The sequence below is a fragment of the Eutrigla gurnardus genome, assembly GCF_963514095.1.
Source record: "Eutrigla gurnardus genome assembly, chromosome: 10".
In the NCBI taxonomy this organism is placed as follows: domain Eukaryota; kingdom Metazoa; phylum Chordata; class Actinopteri; order Perciformes; family Triglidae; genus Eutrigla; species Eutrigla gurnardus.
In genome coordinates this window covers 25,185,478-25,198,966 of record NC_139924.1, presented here as the reverse complement: position 1 = coordinate 25,198,966, position 13,489 = coordinate 25,185,478, and the positions used below count along the sequence as shown (strand labels likewise).

Here is a 13,489-nt window from a genome sequence, read left to right as displayed (position 1 = left end):
GGCTGTCATTTTGTTTTGCAGTTGCCAAAGAAGCAAACAAATGAAAATATGAAAGGACAAATGATCAAATCAATCTGTTATAATGTGAATACGGAACGGAAAGATGTTAAGCGGAGGCAGAAAGATTCTTGGCCTACATGCTTTTTAAGTTTCATGGAAGTAGAATATCGTTGAAAATGACTCCTTTTACTCCCAACAGTAATTATAAATTCAAAACTTGCTTAAGAGGATCAGAGTTGACTTGCATGACTTACTCATGTAAGGCAGATGTTATTTGTGGGATGTGCATATTGCAGGTGTCTCCTTCAGTGCTCCGTTTGGCAGGACTGGATGTTTTCTCTTTGCTACATCAACCCTAAAAACTCCGATGAGCAGAAGATCACCGAGATGGTGTACAACATCTTTCGTATTCTGCTCTACCATGCCATCAAGTATGAGTGGGGAGGATGGCGTGTGTGGGTGGACACACTCTCTATAGCCCACTCAAAGGTGAGGAACGAGGAGGGAGACATTATAATCTTCTTTGTCTTATATATCAACTGTTAACTTCTCCTAAAATGATCTTCACAGCTGCTAACGTTGTCCATAATGTTGCCCTTAGGTGACATATGAGGCACATAAAGAGTACTTGGCTAAGATGTATGAAGAGTACCAGCGTCAGGAGGAGGAGAATATTAAGAAAGGAAAGAAGGGTTTGGTCAGCACCATCTCTGGTCTTTCTGCTCAGGCCTCTGGCATCAACGGTGGAATAGAGCTCCGAGAAATGGACGATAACTCCCAGACACCTGAGAGCGAGAAGGACTTTGAGAGTGCAGACTCACGCAACCTCCTGGCAGAAGGGAAGGGACCTGACGAGGGTCTCAGAGGAACGGAGGCAACGGTAGATGGGGTCAGGGTCGAAGTTCATGACCTTCTGGTGGACATCAAGGCTGAAAAGGTGGAGGCTACAGAGGTTAAGCTAGATGATATGGACCTGTCCTCTGAAACTCTGGGGGTATCTGAGAACGGAGCACTGGTGGCCGTGGATTCTCTGTTGGATAATGTTTATTGTGCTGCTGTGGAAAAGCTCCACAGTAACGTCAACAGTGTGTTGTTGCCAAAGTGCAACATGGACGACCAGAATGCACCCCCTCTCATTACTCTAGATGATGAGAAGGACAGCATCCCCAACAGCAACAACTTCCAGTTTGGCAAGGCGGCAGGCAGCATGGAAGAGCAGCCTCTGCCTGATCTCAGTACAGCTGATCCCCTGGTACTGCCCAGCCCAGAGCCTCCAGTCCACACCAGTGCCAGCAATGACCTAGGCCTTGCTCACATAACAGACGGCTCTGAGCTTGGCTGCTTACCCAGTATCCTGGAGAGGGATGAGTTTGAACTACAGGCAGCCTTGGAGGGCATCAGCTCTGTGGCTGGCACCGCGGCTGAGGCCTCCTCCACAAGGCCAGAGGTCACAGAGGGCATCGCTGCAGCGGCATCCCAAGGCCAGCCCTCAGCTGTTAAGACAAGCAGTGCAGCAGATTCTGACACGGAGCGATCAGATGATGGCAAAGACAAGGAGACGAGGAAGATTCAGACGACAGTCACCAAACAGGTTGGTGCCAAACCAAATGTAGCTAATTCATGTAAATAAAGTTACTCAGTCTTCCCATTTTTAAACTTTTACATGAAAAAAAAATGGAAAACGTTACCAGAGGAAAATAAAACAGCAGACGATCATGAATACTGAAACAGAGCAGCACAGGGTCATAGAGTGGGAAAGCAGTCGGGAGACCATTTGCTATTGTCAGGGTGTGTCGGCCTTTCATGAGCAGTACTGTGTTAACAGACCCACAGGGACCATTCCTTTCCCCAGCCCTGGTTGTAATGGGGACAGGATGGCCTGGTGCACATCAGACAAGGTCCCTCTGAGACTGAGGAAAGTGGGCTGCTGGAATAGCCCAACAGAAGTGCAGAAATAGACAAAGCTCTGTGCCGCATCAATCGCCTGGGATTTGCTCCTTACTCTCCCGTATGAGCTGTGCTCTTTCTCAGAGGTCAGGCTCCTTCACCGGGACTAGGTCACTCATGGAGGGCCAGCGGGAGGCCGGGCTTATTTTTAAACCTTTCTCTTTTGTTGCGTAATTGCTCATGTTCAATTCATTGCTGCTTTTTTTTTTGCAGCAACTTGCTGACTCATTGAACTTCTATTTAGAGGTTGCATTAAGCTTGTTATTTTTTCTTACCCTTATACAGGAAGAGGTAATCCGAGGGCTCATCATTCATAGTGAATAGTATGACAGTAGTGTTATATCTCAATAAGTATGCACTATCGATCTTGACAGAAGAAAATGATGAGTAACTGCTTTGAAAACAGCATCTAAAGATGACGAGTTTACTACATTTTCCCGATTCCTTGGTCTTTCATCAGAATCTGCATGGCCGCCTCGCCACTCAGATGGAGAGGGATATACACGTGGACTTCATGGGGACGCCGATGACAGAGGAGCAGCGGCGGCAGTTCAGCCCCGGCCCACGCACCACCATGTTCCGCATCCCGGAGTTCAAATGGTCAGCCATGCACCAGAGACTGCTCACCGACCTGCTGTTTGCACTAGAGAGTGACGTCCATGTCTGGAGGAGGTGTGTAATGCTGGTTAATGTACGCCTGAGAAACAGGGAGGGTGAGCAGGATGCTTGTCGTGGTTCCTCACTGTTTTTTTTTATACATCCTATAAATGTTTTTGGTTTACTGCACAGTAAAGTTGCCGCAGGATTTATATAATATGAAAAATGCCCATAATAATCTTTTTTTGTCATCCTTTCCCTGCAGCCACTCCACCAAATCTGTCATGGACTTTGTTAATAGTAATGAGAACATTATTTTTGTCCACAACACCATCCACCTCATCTCCCAAATGGTAGACAACATCATCATCGCTTGTGGAGGGATCTTGCCCCTTCTCTCAGCGGCCACGTCTCCGACTGTAAGTGCACTTCACTGTCTTCACTGTGGGGGCATCATGCCATCTAGTGGTAGTGTAGTATAACCGTTTGGTGTGTGGATGTCTGTAGTTTTGTACAGGACAATGCAAGTGTGTTTTTACTTAGCTTCACTCTGCTTCAGTTAATGCCAAGGACATTACTTTAGGTTTTAATTAACTTCTCTGTGTGCCGTTCACATTTACTTGTATCAGTCTACTGTCATTATTAGATTGAATGTGCAGGCTTGAACTAAACTGGATTTTAATCTTTTTATTTTGTATACTTTGTCCGTGCCATGATTATTAATTACGCTATTCAAATGTAGCTCTCTTGATCACTTTATTCATAACTCTTTTGATTTTGATATTCATTAAATAGAACTAAAAATGGACTGATTAAAAAAATGGCACCCTTCTCAAAAATGTACTTTAACACAAAGGAAACGAGGAACAATGTTTCCTTTTGCTCTACGCCTTAAAAAAGATATTTAAAAAAAATATTCATTTGGGTGAAGTTGGAGCTCAGATCCATCTCCACCAATTTTTACATATTTTTACAATTATCTCTCCTCCCCTAGAAATGAGAGCACACTCACACTCACACAATATGAATGCCCCATTCTGCTGCTCTCTTCCTGGCCTGCCACTGAGTATATGTCCCTAAAGTCAGCAGCACCTGTGTTTATAACTGTGATATTCCATATTCTGTTGCATCTTCATGTTTAAAAACTATGCTTTATTAAGCAGATGTGAAAATGAGGAAGATGTTCTGATTATATATTAGTTTTATGTGACCGGTGTCTTCCTTGTTGCTGGTGCCAGACGGAGTTGGAGAACATCGAGGCGACGCAGGGCATGTCCTCAGAGACCGCCATCACTTTCCTGTCCCGTCTCATGGTGATGGTGGACGTGTTGGTGTTCTCCAGCTCCCTCAACTTCAGTGAGATCGAGGCTGAGAAGAACATGTCCTCTGGGGGCCTGATGCGTCAGTGCCTCAGACTAGGTAAGGTCATGATCGTGTGTTTGCTGCTGTAAATGTGAAGGTCAGTCAGTGCAGCGAGACAGTAAAACAAGTACAATATCTTCATACAGTAATAATTCCTCTAATCTTCAAAAATACTTTGATCTTTTAGAGCCCATTGTTATGTGTATACTAATAAAGTCAATAAATGACAAGATCATCGGGTAATCTTTGCAAATGGCAGCTTTTTAAATCTGTCATTGGTGTGTCTCATATGGTCAATTTCCTGTGTCTATATCTCTATGTGCCTGTTGGTCTGTGAGTGCTTGTGTCTGTTTGTTAGATTGTTGACCGCAACTCTGGAGGATGGGGGGGGGGAGAATGTCCTTCAGACTTCACTGTCCTTGTTGCAAACATCGAGTTTCTCATCACTGGCTTCAGTGTGAAATCAGTCTGGCTGCTAATTTCACTCCGGGGCTCTAGGCTGGCAGCCTGAAACAAACAGTCATCGGAGATAACTGATTCATTTTAAAATGGTCATGCATATTATCAACATTTAATTTCCATGTAACTTTGAAATGAGAGCCTCCGTGTGTGTGTGTGTGTGTGTGTGTGTGTGTGTGTGTGTGTGTGTGTGTGTGTGTGTGTGTGTGTGTGTGTGTGTGTGTGTGTGTGTGTGTGTGTGTGTGTGTGTGCGTGCAGTGTGTTGTGTGGCTGTGAGGAACTGTCTTGAGTGCAGGCAGAGACAAAGAGACAGAGGAAATAAGCCTTTCATGCCCATCAACAACAAGACTCAGGAAATCCTGCAAAATGCTGGGACTTCCAACAAGGTAGGATGTGTGGTTTCTGTGTCCCAAGAAACATTTAATTCACATTCATTCAAACAATGCATTTTACTGTAAGAGCACCATATTCTTATAATATGACCTCATCTCACTTCTTCTAACTTGTACTTCCATACAAATGTTGACTTCGGTTGCATATTTGACTGTTTTCTAACCTCTTGAGTTCTGTAAAATGAACAGTAATAGCATTTATATACTTTTCTATTCGATTTATATAGCAATTTTAATAGTAAAAACAGAGAAGCGTGTTATTTTTCCGCTTTAGACAGCCATAGAGACTGTCCCTAGTAACCTGTCTCCCATCAAGGACCCTGATCGCCTTTTGCAGGACGTGGACATCAATCGACTGCGCGCCGTGGTGTTCCGTGATGTGGTGAGTGCTGATGTGTGTGTGTGTATGTGCACGGCGTGCATGCGTTTGTCTCAGAGGCTTGGCTGCAGGTAGAGAGGATAACAATAGGATTAGTTTTGTGTTGGCAGACAAACTGCAATGTAATACCCTTCACTCAACAGGTGAAACACCAAAGGTGTCCTTGTCAACTGAGCTGCTGTCTGTTGAACACAAGCCCACTAAATCTGAACGTATATATTTCAAAGCCTCATATTTCACAGCAGGCGTTGAGAGTATAAGAGTATATGAATGTGTCCTCAAGCTCTATACAAGATGCATTAGCTGTGAGAGAACAACTGCAGTGGATTGTGTGAAAATGAAATGAGATCTTCTGAATGTGGCAACGCCGTGTGTTGTGATTCCCCTCCACAGGATGACAGTAAGCAAGCCCAGTTCCTGGCTTTAGCTGTGGTGTACTTCATCTCCGTCCTCATGGTCTCCAAGTACCGCGACATCCTGGAGCCACAGCGTGAGACCGCCAGGATAAGCCAATCAGGCCGCAGCATGCGTCAGGAGATCAACTCCCCGACCAGCACAGGTGTGAGCAGCTGCAGCCTTCCTTCCTTTCTTCCATCCATCCTCCCTCACTCATCTTAGCTTGTGGTGACTGTCTGATAGAAATGAATAGTAAGTGTCCTTGGTCCTTTCTTGCTGTCAGCTTGAGCTAAATGCTCATTTGGTAAAATAGCAGGCAGTCCACTGGCTCACACGCACCACGCAGATTTAAATGTGGAAGCAAACGGAGACCGGGGCTGGAGATGGTAGTTATGAACTTCAGTTGGCATCATGGTTCTCTCTGAAATGAAAGGTAGCGTTTGCCTCAAGTCATAAATCATACATTAGACCACATGAAAGCAAATCAGCGGCTGCCTACAAAGGTTTAATGCAACGTCTGCTGCAGTGCCAACTTGCTGTTATGGGATGCACGAGTGAGCATACTTTATCAACTTCCTTTCAATCAGAAGGTGAAGAGAATCAACGGAATAAGAGGAAGGGGGGGGGGGGGGGGGGGAGGCTGCAGGAGATACGGGAGTGTAATTTGAAGAGCATGGAAGACACAGGAAATAAATAAAGAGAAGATGATCGGCGAGAAGTTGAGAGATGGGAAAGCAGCAACATGGAGGCCAACTTCTGTGGGTTTTTGGGGCAGTGGAGCCAGGCTTGCTATTTTCAGCCCCATCTGTCAGTGCCCATTAGGCAAGCAATCCACCAGAGGAGAATGGGATCATAGAGGTTGCTGGGAGGAGAGAGGCACACTGCCGCCTTCATAAATTTCACCAGAAAATGGGGGAATTTTCCAGACGGCATGTGGCAGACGATTGTCTGATGGACCAGCAAGCCAGACGACTGGCTAAATCAGGCCCTGCTGACCTCATTAGGAGGCCATGTGATGAATATTAATATGGCCAGCTTTGCATCTACTGTAGGTAACCACTGGTTTAGATTGAACCAGAATCTAGAAGTAGACTAGAAAGGTACCCCTGTAGGTTTCTGGGAGGGGGACAGTTTGCTGTTTGCTGTTTTTCAATGTGTGATTCAATGCTGCAGATTTTAATAAAACCCTTATTTCACACTCAGCATCTTGTGTATATAGAAAGGTACAGTATCCAGGATATTATGTGCCAGAATAATAGAGCAGCTATCTGACTCCTCCGTCACTGTTTCACAGCAGTTAAATATCCTCCCAAGGCTTAAGGCAAGAGGGATCCGAAGAAAGGGATTCATGTATGTTTTATTAGCATGGAAGAAGAATAACAGAACGATAATCCCGCCGGAGGATCAGAGTTTCTGGAGAGAGATCTAAGAAGCCGCGTTGGCATACTTTCTACACGTGCTAAATTTACTCTTTGGCTAGGAATATAAAGCTAGATCTGGAATTCATTTTGATTCATCAATATTTGTTGATTGTTTGGTTTTAAGTCCACAATTCTTACTCCTCTCGATCATTCTTATTATGTTGGTAGCAGACTTATAGGTAGACTAGATAAATATGTGTGATATTTTTGATCAATAAAGTGTTGGGATCATGTGAAACCACCAAATGTGAGAATGTCTAATATGAGGATCTGGCATCATTTGAACATTAGGTCGTTTCTTCAGAAATTATCATGAAAATGAGTTTTTTGTAAGAAATGTAGTCACAGTAACAATACAATACAATTGTATTATTATGTAGATAATTAGTATTTTACATACATTTGTATGTGGCTAACCGTAGCCTACATCTCACTCCCCGTTCCCTGCGTTCTACAGAAACACCTCTAGCACCTGACAGCGGTAAGGACCATCCCGTGCCATCAGACCTGTACAAAGGAAGCTCCCTTCCCCATACGGACTCCGGTATCGGAGAGGAGCAGCTAGCCAGCGTCCTTAACGGGTCTGATCTGGACCACACCGCCGGACTGCTCATATCTACGCTGTCCTCAGAGGTGAAGAAGTCCCAGGAGAGTCTGTCTGAATCACCCGGCGGGGAGGTGCTGAAATCCCACTCCTCCTTCATCAGCATCAGCCAGCCCAACAAGGGCATCAATGTCAAGGAGATACTGAAGAGCCTGGTGGCCGCTCCAGTGGAGGGCATGGAGGCTGGGCTGGAGCCCGTGTCCTACCCAGACCCTGCTGCCAACACCCAGGCCCAGACCATGCTCCCCATGCAGTTTCACTCCTTTGACAGGTGAGGACGTGTCATTGGTTGATAGTCTGTTGAACAGATGATCTCTTTACCACAAGCCATATACACTCTACATCACCATTTTGCAACCCTGTTGCTTTTTGGATGCATTTTCCAAGCATTGGATTGTGGTTATTTCACTTCCTTGAGTTATCAAGTCCATCAAACTGAACATTTATTCTGCATTTATCGCATTATTATTGCAGTGGGAAAACATGCTCTTAAAAATGAATAATATAAGTAACTTCAGACTTGATGTTGACAGAAACTCACTAAGTGAACGTGAGTTTAATATTGTTCTCAATAGGTAAAGCAAACTTTGTCGAAGCCTAAAACAAACCTAGATGATCTGAAACAAAATAACAATTAATTATATCAAATGTTTGACTGTGTCATTATCCGAGGTTTACATTTCTCCGAGGATAGTGTGCTAACATTTCATCCCATAAGTGATGTGTGTGTGCACGTGCTATCACTCAAGCGAGCGTAAAGCGCTGATGTTAATCCCCTGGGTTTATCTAAATCATCCAGTGTACCACTAATGGTTTCTAAGTAGCATTCAACACATTATTCATTTCAGGCCGCTTGTATTGTATTCATCCCCACGGTGAGGAATTCCTGTGTTTGAAAAGGTCTCGAAAGCACAAGCGGTTTATTTACGTTCCTGGATTAGATAAAACTACACAGTAATCCGTCTGAATTTGGGAGTTGACAAACTTCTGCAGGGATTTCGAGATTCAAGCGTGGGATGCCTGTCTCCTATGGTTGATAGTTGTGAAAATCATATTTTTTCTTAATGGAGTTTCGTTGGTTTAGCACAAACAAGAACTCATCCTGTCAATTGGCCGCCAGTGATTTGGTAGAGTTTGTGTGTAATCGCCGCCAGGCTCCAGAGAGATGACGGAGGACACGCCGAGTCAGGAGGAACAATGGGGCCTCCCTTCTCTTTAATGCATGCTTTTGCCTGTGCAGAGGCGAGCCTGATGAATAGGGGAGAAAATGGAGGAGGATGTGGAGAGAGGACAGCTGAGAAAGGTGGGGGTGGGGGGTCTCCAGGGCGTTGATGACAGATTAAACAGAAGCGGCCTCACGCCACACAGTGGCCAGCCGTGTCGCCCTCACCGCTCACACCCGTAATGGGACCTGGCAGCCTGAAATGAGTCGCCACAGCAAAGTGTATTATTTTTGAAATGCTTTCACACAAACCCTCCCGACCACATATACAACTTTGTCTCATGCTTTTCATGTCGCTGCCCCTCGAGCCTTTATTTGCTGTGTCTAATTGTTTGCCACCTGCCAGTGAAATGAGCTGCCAGACGTGGACAGGCCTTTCATTTGTCTGCCTGGGCGACAATAGATTGGGAGTGACAACATCAAAAAAGAAAAAGAGAAGGGGAAAAATGGCTTTAAGTGCAGTGCAAGGGAGCAGTCGTCGCATAGGCCCCTCTACTTCATAGAGGAGGTTTAAATACTTAACATCCAGATGTCCATCAGACCAGATGGGAATACAGTACAGAAATACTTCAGTGGACTTCCTCTCGTTCCCCTAAAGTCTTTAAAAGAGCGCCATGAGTGTTTGTCGTTGCATATTTGATTTTTCTCATGCAAAGCAATGCTAATAGGATTTAATTTGCACTGGGATGAACAGTAAGCACGTCTCCTCCGTATCTATCCCTGTATTTGTGAATAAAGCACTATTAGTTTAAATTCCATATGTTGGATTTTATAAAAGGAGGCATTTCTTTGTTTATACTTTACTCGACAGTCATTTCCCACAGCAGCAGAACTAATTAATATTAATTCAAAGATTAATCCTTGCTTTATTCAACTCGGCTGCAACTCAATTAAGAAAATTCTATTAATAAAATATGCACTAGATAATCTATGCATAATTCATGAGTACTCGGCTAATTAATTATTCATTAAAAGAGGTTCATGTTTTATCTACATCCAGTAGATTGAATGTAACGTCCCTGCAATGCCAGAGAACAGCCAGACTCTCTGCTGGGTAATACATGCAACGCATACGTTTGGAATGCAGGATTCATTTCATGCCGACTTCCGGTAATCAAAACAAAACACGCTATCGTTGATTTCTGTCGACGAGATTTCACAGAGGAGAGCACGTCAGAGATCTACTAAATAAATCATACTTGTCATGAGTGTTCTTCAAAGCAAATGTATCTGGAGATAATCACAATATTTCAGTTAGCTTTTAAGCTTTTCTGGCTCTCTCCTGACTGACTGACTGAATAAAAAAAAAGTATATTACTATTTTTTATCTTGTAAACCTGTTGTTTTAAGGTCACTTAAAGTGTAATAATAATCTACGTTTCATAGATTTCATCCATAGTTGCATAAAACGCCATAAAATTGATCATTTTGAGAAATCTTAGAAGAGGATGTGAGAAATTACAAAAAGCCTGAAGGCCAGTTTAGATGCGTTTCACACGGAGTCCAGCGTGTTTTCGTCTCATCTGTGAAATGGACTGTGGATATACAGCTTAATTGTAACATAAGACAATAAAAGTCTGTCTTGTTTGGTTGAGGAAGGCTTTCTGGGGATTTGCTTCAGATGACGGCAGGCTTAGCTCGTGACAGAGCCGAGGCCTGGCCTGTGTCGCCCAGAGTAAATGCCAGAGATTGGACAAGACATTATCTGGCATCCTCACAAACCCTAAGGCCATGCAGACCTGATAAGGACAAGCTCTCCTTCTCCTTCCTGTCAGGGAGCTCTCTCAGGGCCAAGTTGACTGCATCATCTTTAATCCTTGACCAATCAGATTGCATGTGAACGGAGGTCTGGTGGGTTAGTTGTGTGTCTGTTTTCTCCTGCACTGTTACATGAGATCACAAGTGTAACTTTCAAATCGAGACGCCACAAGCTCTTCTTGTTTTCATGTTTGCGACAGTAGTGTCCACAGATAAAGGGGAAGCCACTGCTATGATTAATAAATAACGACATGAAGAGGTTTTCCACGTTCTTAAATTATCAGGCTGGCTTTATTTAAGGGTGAGGTAGCTAAATAGAATATATGCTGCCATAGTTGAGGTTTAAAGTTGAGGTTAAATAAATAAACAAAGCATTTTTGTTATCTCTATATGACAATGTTATTATTTAAAAAAAAAGTCATATATTATTATTATTATTTATAAAAAGTATGATCCCTTATGGAAGTCAGATGTTCCATACATACATTCATATACAGTGTGTGTGTGTGTGTGTGTGTGTGTGTGTGTGTGTGTGTGTGTGTGTGTGTGTGTGTTTGGTATGGTTGTATCGAGGTATATTGACTATCATAGAGTTTTATATCCAGATGTGTGTGCTTATATATGGAATGGAAATTATTATGTTTACATATAGGACTTCATGCATGCATGCATGTGCTTTTTTTCTACTTGACTAAAAATATATATATCATTATTTATCATGGTTTATTCTGATTTTCAGTTTCTTTGGAAAACTTGACAAATGTAGGCCATAATCTACAAATATGTACTTTATGTCATATTTCTCTGTATGTCTGGACAGAGCAGATGTTAAATAGAAAGGCCCTGGATCTCCTGCTCAGTGAGCTGTAGTTCAGCCAGTTTGAACACAGACAGTTGCTATGCAAATGGGTGTCAGTAACAACTGCCAAGTTGCTCCTGGAAGCCTCTAATGAGGTCGGGATGTTTTCAGCTCTTCTGAGCAGAGCAGAGGCCAACGGAGAGCCAGCGGTGGCAAAAGCAGATATAAGGGAACGTGTAGGAAATGGCATGCTGGCCTCTTGCCCTCCAGGGTTATTTACTTCAGACTGTGTGTGTGTGTGTGTGTGTGTTTGCATTGCATGCGTTATGCTGACGGATGGAGTCACAGGTCAGGATGTTTACCTTTCTGAAAGTCCTGATTAACGTAATGTCTGCAGGACCCGAGAGAAGAGATGATGAAGATGACTACTTTATTTTTCTTAACAATTAGGGATTTTTTTTAAAAGAGGATTAGAATTTCTACAGTTTTGAAAGTCAAGATCAGTTTTCTTATGACACAATTTATCATAAATTTGATTTCAACCATAACCTTCTTTACAAAAATAGAAAAAAAAGTCACCCTTGACCTACAGTTACCACCTGCACTTACTACAGCACCCTTGCCATTATTGCTCAAGGGCACTTTGGTAGGGAAACCCACAAAAGGATATTTTCCTCTTTATTGTGCTACTCCGATGCCCCTCCATTATAATCAATTGTACATGTGTTTTTACTCTGCACTGTAATGATGTGATTTTCTGTTTCTAATAATTTAACAGTTTTTTGTACATGCATGTGGGAATGAAACATATTTTGTGTGTGTGTGTGTGTGTGTGTGTGTGTGTGTGTGTGTGTGTGTGTGTGTGTGTGTGTGTGTGTGTGTGTGTGTGTGTGTGTGTGTGTGTGTGTGTGTGTGTGTGTGTGTGTGTGTGTGTGTCCCCTGTAGGAGTGTGGTGGTGCCTGTGAAGAAAACCTCCCCTGGCAGCCTAGCCGTTAACACAGTGGGAAGCAGCAGCAGCAGCAGCACCTCTGCTGGACTGACAGCTGGCAGCACCCCCAACATCTTCGCCGCTGCCTCTGCGACCCCCAAAAGCATGATCAACACCACGGGTAGGTCATGCACAGGGTTACTGGTTTTATACTTCAGCCCGGTTAATGTGGTTAATCTTGAATAATATTCTTTAGAGCAACATGAGTCTCTCTGCTGGATCATGTGATCGAGTGATTCCTGTGCAGGGGCATATTTCCACCACTAGATGGCCCTCTTTAGCTTCCTGTTAGTGTCTGCAGCCGCTCTGTGCACGACTGCATAAAACTCCTCTTCAGACATCAGGATTCCTTCAGATACAACAACATCAGACATCTCTATTTTAATCTACCTGGACTGTTTATTAACAAATGCATATATAATAGTTAAAACCAGGCTTTCCGGTGATTGACTTGCCAGCCTCCTCTCCTTCCCCCTGCTGTCACGTTGCTTCTCCTGTGGCTCTGCTGCTTTAAACCAGTTCCACCTCAGGGCTCCTGTAGTCTAGGCTTCTGAAAGGCCCCACTTAACACCGAGAACCATTAGGAGCTAATAAAAAGCTTTAAAAAAAACATTTCTGATCCCCTCTGCAGGAGTGTGAGAAATGCATCCAAGTCAAAGTGTGCTTTCAGCTAAAGCCTCAACCAGATCCAGTGATCCCACTCTCACTGGTTTTAACCTTATGGTTTCATACTTTGAATGAATGCCATTACGATACCCTAAGTTGTGCTGTTATACCAAGACCAAGTGTGATATGTAAAAAATTAATGTCGTGTTGTTTTTGTATGTCTCTTGATTCTTCATCTTTGACGTCTTTAGCAAGCAAAATAGTTTCATATGTTGCTGCTGGCACCAGTTTGAGCGACCAGCGTAGGTGCACTTGGCTTCAGTTAAAGATTCGGTGCACTATGCGCATAGAATTATTCAATTTTATTCAAAATCAAGAAGAAGAAAAAAGGCTTGCTACGTTTCTCTGACTGCTGAAGTCCATTGTCGGGTCAGGTTGCATTTGGTGTTAAAACATCCTATTTTCTTCCTCTTCTTTCAATTATGCCATTGTAAATATACAGCCTCTGGAGATGACACTAAAATGTAATATCAGTCAACAAATGTAATGTTTTTTTTAA

General features: G+C 43.3%; 1 protein-coding gene across 4 annotated transcripts in view; it reads left to right on the top strand.

Annotated features, from left to right (window-relative positions):
* The window catches only part of nbeab (neurobeachin b), a gene marked incomplete at its 5' end in the record, with an annotated part of 172,100 nt that overhangs the window by 65,000 nt on the left and 93,611 nt on the right, over positions 1 to 13,489 (top strand). For 2 of the 4 annotated variants that reach the window (XM_084019133.1, XM_084019131.1), the window contains 10 exons: positions 297 to 489; positions 602 to 1,591; positions 2,408 to 2,619; positions 2,810 to 2,963; positions 3,783 to 3,963; positions 4,624 to 4,751; positions 5,074 to 5,139; positions 5,530 to 5,695; positions 7,411 to 7,828; positions 12,282 to 12,445. In XM_084019133.1, the coding sequence (XP_083875259.1) occupies positions 297 to 489; positions 602 to 1,591; positions 2,408 to 2,619; positions 2,810 to 2,963; positions 3,783 to 3,963; positions 4,624 to 4,751; positions 5,074 to 5,139; positions 5,530 to 5,695; positions 7,411 to 7,828; positions 12,282 to 12,445 (2,672 nt within the window). Of the gene's footprint in view, positions 1 to 296; positions 490 to 601; positions 1,592 to 2,407; positions 2,620 to 2,809; positions 2,964 to 3,782; positions 3,964 to 4,623; positions 4,752 to 5,031; positions 5,140 to 5,529; positions 5,696 to 7,410; positions 7,829 to 12,281; positions 12,446 to 13,489 lie in introns of all 4 variants that reach the window. The other 2 variants (XM_084019132.1, XM_084019130.1) reach the window with 1 other exon arrangement.